The sequence below is a fragment of the Mobula birostris genome, chromosome 6 (assembly GCF_030028105.1).
Source record: "Mobula birostris isolate sMobBir1 chromosome 6, sMobBir1.hap1, whole genome shotgun sequence".
Lineage (NCBI taxonomy): Eukaryota > Metazoa > Chordata > Chondrichthyes > Myliobatiformes > Myliobatidae > Mobula > Mobula birostris.
In genome coordinates this window covers 141,788,025-141,802,042 of record NC_092375.1, presented here as the reverse complement: position 1 = coordinate 141,802,042, position 14,018 = coordinate 141,788,025, and the positions used below count along the sequence as shown (strand labels likewise).

Sequence of the window (14,018 nt, the reverse complement as noted above, 5' to 3'; positions counted from 1 at the left end):
GGACCCTGCTGTACATCTTCTAAATTATGACTCCCACCTTTCCCTTACGGAAAAAACACGCAAAGTCTGGCTGGCAGGCCTGACTGCAACTAAGAAGATTGTAGTCCAGTGTTGGAAACCTCCCCATGATTTTTTAAATATTCACTGGCTTCAGAGCTTTTTGGACATTTCTTACCTGGAACTTTCTTCAGCAACAGTAAATGATGCACGACCAAACACAATCTTAATGTGGACAAATTTGATATCTAACTTAAAAGATCTTTTGTTAAAATAGGAATGCTTTGTCTGTGTATGCACTACTACTCAGTTGGTTGGTGGAGGGGAGAGGGATGGGGGGGAGAGGGATAGGGGGAGAGAGGGGTGGAGGGGGGATGGTGATGAAGGTTGGGAGGTGGCTGGGTTAAACAGTTAAAATGTAATTGGCAATTGGTTGTATTGAATGTAATTTGTTGGTGTTGCAATAAAAAAATTAATAATAGAAAAGTATTTGGTTGCAATATTTATCTAAACAAAGATCAGGGGCTGAATACTTTTACAAGGCACTGTATCTAGATCCAACTACGCCAACTCATGTCATCGCTGATGAAGCCAAACACCGTCGTGTCATCAGCAAACTCAATGATCCAGTTCAAACTGGATCTAGCAATGCAATCATGCACCAGCAGCATGAAGAGCAGTAGTTTGAGCATGCAGCCCTGGAGAACACTGGTGCTCAGTGTGATGGAGCTAGAGATGTTTTTACCAACATGGACTGACTGTGACTTTTCTTGTCAAGACCAGGATCCAGTTACAGAGAGAGGTGTTGAGACCCATCAAGGACAGTTTACCCACCAGATACTGGGAATGACCATATTAAACTATCACTAAAGATACAAATTAATTGGAATTGCACTTAGTATAAAAACTTTGATGATTTTTAGTGGCTAGAGAAACTAGGCTGTTACTTATATGACAAAAATGGAGAAGGAAAGATTTAAATGAGGGAAACATAGTAACTAGAAAGCAGAATCAGGTTTAGCATTACCAGCATATGTCGTGAAATTTCTTAACTTTGCGGCAGCAATACATGATAGATAAAGAAAAAAAACAGAATTACAGTAATTGTGTGTGTGTGTGTGTGTGTGTGTATTAAATAATTAAGTCAAAACAAATAGTGCAAAAAGCAAAAATAAATAAAAAATGGAGTGAGGTAGTGAGCAAGAAACTGGATGGCAGAGGGGAAGAAGCTGCTCCTGAAGCAGGAATGTTCCACTTGGATCCTCAAGCCTGATCTGATTATAACCTTATCTTCTTTCCAGTCTACTTACAGTCATGTTTCACCTCCTGAATTAAAGATCTATCTACTTGTCTGAAAGGAAATTCAAAGATTCTATATCCATCACCCTTTGAGCCTCACATTTCGTCTAGGTAGCCTCAGACCTGATACCATGAACATCAATTTCTCGAGCTTCTGGTAGTATCTTTCCCTCTCCCCTTTCTCTCTTTTTCTACCCTCTATTCAGTTCCCCTCTCATACCTTTGCTTCTCCTCATCAGCCCATCACCTTCCCCAGGTTCCCCTCCTCCTTTCCTTTCTTCCATGGTCCACTCTCCTCTCCTGTTAGATTCCTCCTTCATCAGCCACTCTCCACTTCGGCTATCCCTTCCAGCTTCTTACTTTATCCTCACCCTTCCCGTAACTGGTCTCGCATATTACATGTCAGTTTGCACTCCTTCCGCTTCCTCACTTTTTTATTCTAGCTACTTTCCCTCTTCCTTTCCAGTCTTGACGCGAAACAGATACTGTTTATTACCCTCCATATACGCTGCCTATCTTGCTGAGCTCCCCCAGCATTTTGTGTGTGTTACTCAAGATTTCTGACATCTGCAGAATCTCATGTTTATATCAGATTTATTATTCCTTTAAACTGTGATACATCTGAGGTTCAATTAACTGGAAAGAATATCAAGGAAGCAGCTCATTGTATTCCTCCTGAGATTGCCTGATGCCGATTTCATATAAAAAAAACTGAAAACATACCAGGAATGTATGTATACAGTTGCTAATAAAATCGAAAATATTTCCATTATTAGAAAATATTACAAACAATAAGAGGGAAATATGAAATGGCTATTTTCATTTCTGAACAAACATACAGTAACACAACACTGTGTTGCTTCACTGAGTTGCATGATTGCAAGCTAGTTGCAGTGTGTTGGGTCAGCTCATTACTGACGTGTGCATATTACAGTATAAAAGTCAGAAATGAGCTGCAGCTCAGATTCTCTGCTCCGCGTGATCCCTTGTGGTTGAATGCATTCACCACCTTTGATCAAAAAGATACATTTAGCTATTTTAGTTTAGTGGATAAGTTTGGATTTTTTTAATTACTGAAATTCCTTCAAAGAGCTTACAAATGTTTCTGGGTTTTAGGGAGGGATTGGGCACCTGAGACTTGTTTGTCATGGAATAACATGAACAGCGATGCTCCAAGAAATCCCCACACAAATACATAATACACGTTCTGCAGTAAATGAACATTGCTCAAAATATGCAAATCATTGGTGTTAATAAAGAAATTCTAACATCATTGCCAAAAAGGTGTATTTTTGTTGTGAGTAATACAATACTAAGCTTTATCGACACCATCTCTGCAATTTGATGCATAAAGTTAATATAAGTTCATAATGATGTTCAGTCTGCCTCTGCTAGTAACTTATTTTAGAATGCTGAATGAAAATGAAAATTACTTTATTTGCCTGCACCTATTCTCACATGTACTAACTTGAAAACCTGAACATTTTTCTGTCAATTCACTTATTTCATCTTTACCTTTGAAAATGTTTTCAAAACTTATACTCATAACCTCAGCAAGGATGTTGGTTGTAATGGCATTTTTGAAGCACAAGACATTTACAAAGGGTAGAAAAATGATCAATCCAAATCAAATAACTGGAAGAAGTTAACTTAATGCATGAATATATTAGGTTATATTTGCAGCAAAGGTATACTTACGGAGAATCCAAAAGACTCTGTAATAACTGAAATAGCATGTGTTCATCCTGAAAAAAACATAAAGGACAAAAAAACAATTACACTACCCTTAAGTTATCACCAGGCCTTAGATATTTTTGTACTGAGCAATAACCAATGAATCCCAACACCAGTCTTTTTTTAATTAAAAAATGTGTGTTTTGGACAGATTGGAAGAAATAAAGACTAATTTTTTAGCATTTGAGGATGAAAACGTGAAAAAATTATTCCCTTTTAATTATTGTCAGCATAGAATGTAGCAATACCAACTTTATGTGTACTTAAACCAAGCAGGCAACATAACCACAACAAAGGCTTTGCTCTCATCCAATTATTCAAGTAATTAATATAGAAAATTGTCAACTGTTTCCAATTCCTTGATACATTTGATATACATCTATTCCCCCAAAGCTATATTTACATTGGAATTTATGCAAATTGGCTTCTGGTCTTTCACACTATTTATTTATGTTTGTAACTTATACTGACTTCTATTTCATGCATTTTACTACTGCTTCAAATTTTACAACATACGTTACTGATTCTGATTCTATTAGAAACACAGTACTGATGGCAGAATTTAAAACACAGCATGATCAACCAAGGAGACATATTCCGTTTTGTTCAAGATTCAGCCTGCTTTGGGTTCAAGTGGACCATATTAACTGTGATGTTGGTGTAAAGAAAATACTATAATGTGAATATACACAAATTCAACTACACCGTGAATGTGTCCATTGACCTTCAACACCATGTGAGGACTGGACTTCAATGCAGCTAACATCCTTAATGCGGTTACCAAAGAATCCAATTCTGCTTTAACTCCAGAGAAACACCCCTCCATGACTACTCCCTGTTTTCTATCATCAAGCCAATTTTTAATCTATTGCACTAATAGAGTGTGTCAGAATGTTCTGGATCAGCATACCAGGAGGGATCTTGTCAAATGCTTTACTAAACTCATGTAAACAACCTATCCTAACCAATTTCCCCCAGGACCAATAAGGTATGACTATGACTATAGCCACAATAGGTTACAGCAGATACAACCTCAATGGTTCTCCACACGGCTTTAGACCACCTGGACAACACAAACACCTATGTCAGGATGCTGTTCATCGACTATAGCTCAGCATTTCATACCATCATTCCCACAATATTGATTGAGAAGTTGCAGAACCTCCCTCTGCAATTGGATCCTCGACTTCCTAACCTGAAGACCACAATCCGTGAGGATTGGTGATAACATGTCCTCCTCGCTGATGATCAACACTGGCGCCCCTCAGGAGTATGTGCTTAGCCCACTGCTCTACTCTCTATATACCCATGACTGTGTAGCTAGGCAGAGCTCAAATACCATCTATAAATTTGCTGACGATACAACCATTGTTGGTAGAACCTTAGGTGGTGACGAGAGGGCATACAGGAGTGAGATATGCCAACTAGTGGAGTGGTGCCGCAGCAACAGCCTGGCACTTAACGTCAGTAAGACAATAAAAGGCTGATTGTGGACTTCAAGAAGGGTAAGATGAAGGAAGACATACCAATCCTCATAGAAGTGGACAGAGTGAGCAGCTTCAAGTTCCCGGGTGTCAAGATCTCTGAGGATCTAACCTGGTCCTAACATATCGATGCGGTTATAAAGAAGGCAAGACAGCGGCCATACTTTATTAGGAGTTTGAAGAAATTTGGCATGTCAACAAATACACTCAAAAACTTCTATATTTGTAACGTGGAGAGCATTCTGACAGGCTGCATCACTGTCTGGTATGGAGGGCCTACTGCACAAGACCGAAAGAAGCTGCAGAAGGTTGTAAATCTAGTCAGCTCCATCTTGGGTACCAGCCTACAAAGTACCCAGGACATCTTCAGGGAGCGGTGTCTCAGAAAGGCAGCGTCCATTATTAAGCACCTCCAGCACCCAGGGCATGGCCCTTTCTCGATGTTGTCATCAGGTGGGAGGTACAGAAGCCTGAAGGCACACACTCAGGAATTCAGGAACAGCTTCTTCCCCTCTGCCATCTGATTCCTAAATGGACATTGAAGCTTTAGACACTACCTCACATTTTTTAAATGTACAGTATTTGTTTTTGCAAGTTTTTAAAAATCTATTCAATATATGTATACTGTAATTGATTTATTTCTTTATTTATTATTATTTTTATTTTATTTATTATTTTCTTTCTGCTAGATTATGTATTGCATTGAACTGTTGCTGCTAAGTTAACAAATTTCACGTCACATGCCAGTGATAATAAAACCTGATTCTGACTTCAACTATACTTTCTGCTGCCTCGGTAAAGCAACCATCATAATCAAAGACCCCATCTGCCCAAGACATTCTCTCTTCTCCTCTTTGCAGAAGATGCAAAAGCCTGAAAGCATGTACACCAGGCTCAAAGACAGATTCTACCCCACAACTGTAAGAATGTTGAATGGTACCCTTGTACAATATGATGGACTCTTGATTTCACAGTCTATTTCACTGTGGGCCCTGCACATTACTTTCTGCCAGACTGTACTGGCTCTGTAAAAGTAACATTTTATTCACTTTCAGTTACTGCTGCCTCAGTGCAATGTTGTAATGAAATGGTCTGCATGGATGGCATGTAAAGCAAATATTTTCCATTGTCCCTTGGTACATGTGGCAATAATAAATCAATAACCAATATGTTTGTGTACTTAAAACTTGTCTTAACATATTTCAGAAATAATAGGACATATCCTCCAGACAATAATAGCTTTGAATTCTGTCACTTTTAGTCAAATTTTATTGATGTTTTATGATTATGTTTAATGGAACATTATTTCCTTCTTTGCCCTCACCATTAACCTGATACCAGTACAGTTAAAAATATAGGGAAAAGGAATACTGTTTTTGCTTTTCCCAAGTTATATTAGGTAACAACGCTTTTGTCAAAAATTATTTTTCTGCTGGTGTTCAAGGGCAAAACATGGATGCTGAGGCGACTTGAAATTTTATCCCAGAAAGCAGCTTCAAATCCTCCTAATTCTCCATCACTTTGGCTGTGTAACACTGCCTCTAGTCCCCTACATCTTCAATCAGCTTTAATCTCTAGTTTTGAATATTCTATATCCCTGGTCATTATTGCATTTCCATTCTACATTAATTTCAGTGGATTCAAATTCTAACATCTTTGTATTATGCACAATGTCAGATTTCTGTCAACCTCATCCTTGCTGAATTTCATTGGTCCTGTTCTTTCAACATTTCCACAGATCCAATGTCTAGAAAAACCTTTACCTCATTCACAATCATTCCCCACCTCTGTAAACTTGCTATCTGAAAATCTTCTCCTTGGGCACTCTAATTCTCAAATGCTGAAGCACCACCACCCTAAACAATCATTTCTATCCTTTCTCCGGAACATTAAGACACTCAAGATGAATTTCCCTTTATACCTCTGCATCCCTTTCTCTTCCTTTGAGCCTCCTTAACTAAGATTACATCAGTAATTCAAATATGTATTAAATCAAAAAAGCTCTCTTAAAAATAAAGATATGATCATCACAAAAAGTGATGCAATTCATATGAAGTTCGAAGAAGCTGAATAAATATTAAGACATGAAGTCACACACAAGCATCATTTTCATTATGTAATAGTAATGTTTTATTAATTGTACACCTGAAAAGTTTCTAAGAGTGTTTTTCTGCACTAACTGCACAGCTTAAACACAAATTATTCTTGAGTAAAATGAATTATCAAAGAATCCTCAGAAATAGCTCTCACTCTGGAAGACAGCTGATCTATTAACATTATACACAATGATACAATTGATACTTACTGCAAATAACATGGTGCAGCAAGGCTACAGCATTCGCCTGCGTAACAGTTAGTTCAAGATGTTGAGTGACATTTGGCAATAGGGCAACATGTTAGAAACATGGAAGTATATTTTATTGCAGTGCTTCTTTATCCAAGCAATTTGGTCTCAAATCGTGAATTGCAATCACATAAAAATCATCACTGCTGCTTATTCATGTTTCAAGATAGTTCAGAATCCCATTCTTCTGGCAAGATTCTAACACCTTCCCACATCAAATGTAATAGCAAAGTTTACAGCACTAAACACTCAATAATGTCTCACTTTCTAGTAGCGATCCCTGTGGTATTATAAAGTTTCAGCATACAATTTAAAAATAATTGTGTAAAATTCTGCACCATCTGTCAGCATTGACATCAGGTGCCAATTTTCATTAGATTCAGCACTCTTCTCTTTCCTTGCCACCTACAAGTGTTTAAAAAAATACAAATCACCCAGAGTAATCAAACTGCTAACAACGACCATAAATACTCTGCAGTTGAGAATTGAAGATTATTCAAAATTGTAGCATCACTAATAGCACTGAATTATAGTTCTTAACTGCAGGATCTCAGAGCAAACTGTCAAATACACAAACATAAGTAACTGGCAAAAATCCTGCAATTAATGGGGTGTTCCTGGTGTTTAAATTACCCAGTTTATAATTAGGTAAAATTTGCAATTCTATGTTCACTGTCTTCTTTTTTAATTCACTGCCAAGCACATTATAATAGGGCGTTAATCTATCTTGTCAAAAGGAAACAGTACATCCTCCATTTTAAAAGTATCCAATTTTCTCGATGGCATACAATGCAGAGGAAGATAGGATAAATGATTGGACAATAGCTTCAGGATATTCAAACAGATTTATCCTCTCGGAGAAATTGAATAACTATCGATAGATCTTCCAAGATAAAAATCTATACATTTCTCCCTGAATAGACATGTGAGCTAATAACCCCAGATACGAAACTACATTATTCATTCCTGTACACGACATTCCAAATGATCTTAATCTTAACAGAAAGGAACACCTGTATCATTGCTTGCTTAAAATAACTGTATCACTGAATTTTAACTTCAACAAGTTGCTGAAACTACATTCAGCAGCCACTTAATTAGGTACCTCCTGTACCTATGTTCACGGTCATCTGCTGCTATCGTCCATCAACTTCAAGGTTCGACATGTTATGCACTTAGAGACATTCTTCTGCACACCACTATTGTAAAGCGTGATTATTTGAGTTACTGTCACACTTCTGTCAGCTTGATCCAGTTTGGCTATTCTCCTCTGACATCTTATTAACAAGGCATTTTCGCCCACAGAACTGCAACTCACTGGATTTTTTTTTCCATTTTTGCACTATTCTCTGTAAACTCTAGAGACGGTTGTAAATGAAAATCCCAAGAGATTAGCAATTTCTTGGCTGCTCAAACTATGTCTGTCACCACCAACCATTCTACTGTAAAGGTCACTTAGATCACAATTCTTCCTTATTCTTATGTTTGGTCTGAACAACAACTGAACTTCTTGACCATGTCTGGCTGCTTTTATGCATTGAGTTGCTGCCACATAATTGGCTGAAAAGATACTTGCATTGATGTGCAGGTGTACCTAATAAAGAAGCACTGATTGTATATACGTCATTACTGAGACTACACATCGAGAATTGGGAGTGTTCTTGTACAGTCCTTGGAGTCAGTACATTACAGATGAAGAAATGACCCTCAGCTACACTCATTAGCTTTACAAGAATAATTCAACTCATTGAAAACTAATACTCTTAGAGGGATGGACAGAGCAAAGATCAAGAAGCCTTTTCTCCTTTGAGAGCCCATCTCCAGATAAAGGACTGGTTAACCAAGATCAAGGTTGTGAAGGTGGAGTTCTTAGAGTGCTGTGGGTGTTAATTTATGAGCATTTTCAAGAGAGTAGAAGATTTCTCGACAGGACATGAGTGATCAAGTTCAAAGGTGGATAATGCAGTGGTTCGATAGTGACCTTATTAAAGGGGAAAGCATCTCAAAGGACTAGATGGCCTACACTTGCTTTTATTTCATTATATTATTTTTAAACTTTTAAATCAGCTGCTGCAGGTTTAAAACACAACAGCAATCTTTAACAGCCAGGATACACACTTTCATGCAAGATTAAGTCTGGGACAAGAAGAGAATTATAACAATAAAATTAGTAATGTGTTACAAGAAAGCTTATAAATCACAGCAATCATTATTAACATGTAATATGCAGGCAATATGCCAATATAGAATGTAACACTGAATAGTTGTGAAATTCAGTACAACATATCATCTCTCTCCAAAGCAAACTTTGAGGAAAGAGCTTTTTAAAAAATTAAAGCCTATAGACTGTGATGCTCAAATGAGGGTGCAGATTACATCTGAATAAAATGCCAGAGGATGCACCAAGTTTAACAAAAATTAAACTATGAAACATTAAAATCAGTGTGGCATTCAAAATTATCAAATAACCTGAACAAAAACATAATTGTTTCATTTCTGTTCAAAAATATTCTACAATATAATAACTAATGAACCATTTCCCAGGAGAAATTTGCATCTTCAAGATAAGCAAGCTGAACTTATGTACAAGCATAATGCACTCTAAAGAAATTAGCCCGAATAAGTGCCTGATCAACAACTTCATTAATGTGGAAACTAGCCAGGCAATATAGATTGGATGAATTATCCATAAATGATAAATCACCCCTAGTTTCTGGTTAGTTTGTGCCACTCTATCATTAGCTTTTCAAAAATAGTAATTGAGTAACATTTGTCACTTTCATGATTTGTTGTATTTATAATCATTATTATTTATAATTAATCACATGCCCCTTCTTTTTGGCAACATGATTTTTATTGATTGTCAATCAACACTTTTCCAAAAATTAAATAAGTCTGGTGTCTCATTTTTCAGACTGTTTACAGTCATAGATTTGAAAAATGCATTTTACTGAAATTTACTTCTCAGTTTCCCTTATTCAAACTTCAGTCTCTCTTTTTGTGTTGGATTCAACATTGAACTTACCCGCACTAGTTCACCCCCCCCCGATTAATCATCTATCTTTTAATCTCAATATTCAAGATGATGATCGTCAACAGGAGACACTCATTATATATTTGTACATGACCATAGAAATCTGTACCCCTCCAAGGCAGACAAACTGGTTCCAAAATCATGAAGGGTCACTATTTCACTTTGAAGACTGATGCTTAAGGTCTGATCAGGGAGCAAGTGCTTCAAAATTGACCAATTTCAGTTCAAGACAGAGACCATGGTCCAGAATGCAGATTGTCTGTCACTTATATTCAGTTCTTGAAATAGTGACCAGTTTGGTTTGTGATGAAATTGGGCTCTTTGTCCATCCAGCTGTAAACTCAAAAGAAGACCTTAAGCCTTATCCAATATAGATAGGGTACTTTCATTCACCTCCGACCCCTTGTCAGATCAGCCCTCGATCCCCTGCATTTTGCCCACTTGGAGCACATTAGAGTCGACAACGTGTCATCTACCTGCTGAACAGAGCCTATACCCATTTCGATAAGCAGGGCAGCACTGTAAGGATCATGTTTTTTGATTTCTCAAGTGCCTTCAATGCCATACAGCCCTCATTGCTGGGGAAAAAGCTTCATTCAATGCAGGTTGGCACTTCCATTGTATCCTGGATAATAGACTACCTGACTGACAGACCACAGAACGCGCAGCTTCAGATCTGTGTGTTAGACATGGCTACAAACAGCACTGGGACCCCACAGGGGACTATACTGGCTCCCTTCCTGTTTACCCTGTATACCTCGGACTTTAGATACAACACTGAGTCATGTCATCTGCAGAAATCCTCTGATGACTCAGTAATAGTTGGGTGTACAGAAGGATGAATACAGGGCTGTGATGGAGGACTTTGTCAAAAGGTCTGAATCATTTTCAGCTCAACATCAGTAAGACAAGGAAATGGTGATGGACTTTAGGAAGACTAAGCCTGCACCGCTCCCTGTTGCTGCTGATGGTGAGGAGTGGATGTGGTGAGGACATACAAGTATCTGGAAGTGCACCTGGATGACAGGCTTGTGTGTAGCACAACACAGAGGCTGTGTACAAGAAGGGCCAGAGTCGCCTCTACTTCCTGAAGAGACTGAGGTCCTTTGGAGTATGCAGGCTTCTCCTTCAGATGTTCTACCAGTTTGTTGTTGCCAGTACAATTTTTCATGCGGTGGTGTGCTGGGGCAAAGGCATCAACGCGGATGATGCCAACAGGCTCAACCAACTGATTAGAAAGGCGGCTCTGTTATGGGAGTCAAACTGGACACACTGGAGGCTGTGGTAGAACAAAGGACCCTACAGAAAATCCTGGCAATTCTGAATGATGTTTCTCAACCTCTGCATGCCACCTTGACTGAACGCAGGAGCACTTTTAGTAATAGACTAAGACCACTGCACTGCTCCAAACAGCGCTCTATGAGGCCATTCTCATCCTCGGCCATTAGGCTCCATGAGTGAACTTATGGCTGGAAAAGTGTAGACCCCCTCCTGTTAGACTGTTTGAGGTCTTACCTTTCTTCTAATATTTGTACATTTGTATATCTGTGCACTTGTAATGCTACCTTGACACTGTAATTTCCTTTGGGATCAAAAAACTATCTATCTATCTTCCAAGGAGATTATACTGTAATCACCTAGCTTCCTTCCCAGTCTAGCTTCTGCGGCAAGGTTTAGCTGCCAATACCCACTGCTTGAGTGGTGAGTCCTCCCCACCCTCCACGCTACCAAGGATGAGATGCTTCCAGCTAACAAAGTAGTTTAAACACAGTCATTTTATTTTTTACTGTTACGTGTATTAATTCAGACAAAATTCTTAACACACATTTAACACCTGCAGAGGAATTCTAATTTATAGAAGAGTTTCAAATTTCAAAAGTTAGTAACTGCAAATTTCCAAACACAGCTATAATTCATACAAACATATACAAATTGCAAATGAAAGAGTTGTCAATTGCAGAAACCAAGGGTTGAGGAATAAGTTTGAATTCTTTCTGTAACCTCATCTTTCTGTTGTTTTCATTGTCATTCCAAACAATACTCCCTTCCCATCTTTTAAATACTTACATTATTTTCTACTAGATGACATAATCTGCATGTGATATTTTCCAGATATCTTTGCTGGGACAAAGTAACTCACAGAGATGGTCTTAAAAGATTCTGGCAACAGAGATCCCAAACATCCACAATTATTGCTGTGAGGGCTGACCCCCTGAGTACACAAACATCCCAGCTTGTGACCAGGTTTGATGTGTTAAGTGACATAACCCCATTGTTTGTATTTGGCTAATGGAGACAAGTCTCCTGCATACTTTGCAAAGCTATGCCTCCAACCTCAAACTGCTTGTTGTTTGTAACTTACGTTAAGAACTGGGGACTAGTTCTGCTTTACAGCAAAAAGCTGAAAAAATAATATTTGTTAGAAGTTTAATTCTGACCCTTTGAAAAAGTCATCCAGCTGTGCTAAAAAGCCGAGTTTATCAATAAACCTCTCAGACTCTGGAAAGTGAATATCTATCACAGGATAAGATACGATTAACAGCATAAACAGTCATTCACTTTTTCAGTACTCCACTCTGCTACTTTGACATGATAGGGATGAGAAAGCCAGTCTTAAGTTTTGCTTCCCAGTATTCTGCACAATTAACTCTAAAGTTCAAAGTGATACATTGCAAAAGAAAATGGTACCCACAGCAAATGCCAAAACATATTGATCTTTCTAAACTAACAATTCTGGCATGATTGTGTTTTTCTCCTTCAAACAAGTATTAAAATTGATTTTTGTTTCTCCACTTCACAGTTGGGCTGACAAAAAAAAACAGTAACTACTAACAATGAGGTTTTGAAATGCAAATGGAAATCTTGTAGTAGCAACAGTAATGTACAAATTTCTTGGTTAAAATCAATAATTTGGAAAGATTCTCTGAAAAAGCAGTTTCTAAAAAAATTGTGAAAAATATTGGGTGCTAGCAATTCTAGAAATACTCTTATTTATAACTAGAATATCATTTCATTGAATTAGATTAGATTAGATTCATCTTTATTGTCATTGTGCCGAGTACAGATACAAAGCCAATGAAATGCAGTTAGCATCTAACCAGAAATGTAAAGAATAGTGTTATTTACAAAATAACTGCGAATAAAAAGTGCTATAGCACACAAATATAAAAGTACTGAGACAGTACAATATGGGTGCAATACTGCTTAGCACTGTGATGTGAGGTTCAGCAGGGTCACAGCCTCAGGGTCCTGTGCATTCTGGATTTGTGTAATTTGTGTAATTAACTACATAAATATTAGGAAATTAATTGTTGTTGAACTTCATTTGTTTCAAGGAAGCAGAGATGTATTATAACCTCTGCAGACACTTACTGTGAGTGTTCCAGGCTCATTCCTTTTGGCACATGAACATTCCAAATTAAATTTAAAAGAGGCATCTGTTCCTTTTTTCAGTACATTGAGATAATTTAATTGCATATTAAAAATGCTACAGAAAGCCAAACTGTTTTCCCTCTTTCCCAGTTTTGCTGAAGTGCTTCAGGTCAGAAATGTTACCCGTTTCTCTTTTCACAAATGCTTCCTGACTGTCAAAATGTTTTCAACATTCTTTGTTGTTAGTTCATAACAGGAGAACTACCAATATACAATTAGAAACAAAAGTGTTTACATAAAGCTACTCACACAAAATGCTGGTGGAACGCAGCAGGTCAGGCAGCCTCTATAGGAAGAGGTATAGTCGACGTTTCGGGCCAAGACCATTTGTCAGGACCCTGTGAGTCGTGACAAAGGGTCTCGGCCCGAAACGGCAACTGTACCTCTTCCTATAGATGCTACCTGACCTGCTGCATTCCACCAGCATTTTGTGTGTGTTGCTTGAATTTCCAGCACCTACAGACTTCCTCATGTTTGCGTACATAAAGCTACTGTTGTTGTGAGATTAAAATCTAGAAGCACAAATGAATTGTCAGAAATTACTCTTTTTCTGTTAGTCCATATATGAAGCAGAGGAAGAAAAACTACAGCTGTATTGAATCTTTTTTTCATTGTGGTACAGGATAATATGACACAATTGCAGCCCCTAATTTTTCTCCCCATGGCAGATTCTCAGAAGCTAGCATTTCATATC

The 14,018-nt window shown here is 37.9% G+C and overlaps 1 protein-coding gene across 2 annotated transcripts in view; it reads right to left on the bottom strand.

The window, feature by feature from the left end:
- Positions 1–14,018, bottom strand: part of vps8 (VPS8 subunit of CORVET complex) — a 662,306-nt gene that overhangs the window by 470,129 nt on the left and 178,159 nt on the right. For both annotated transcript variants that reach the window (XM_072261484.1, XM_072261483.1), the window contains exon 34: positions 2,995–3,041. In XM_072261484.1, coding sequence (XP_072117585.1) covers positions 2,995–3,041 — 47 coding nt within the window. The remainder of the gene's footprint in view (positions 1–2,994; positions 3,042–14,018) is intronic.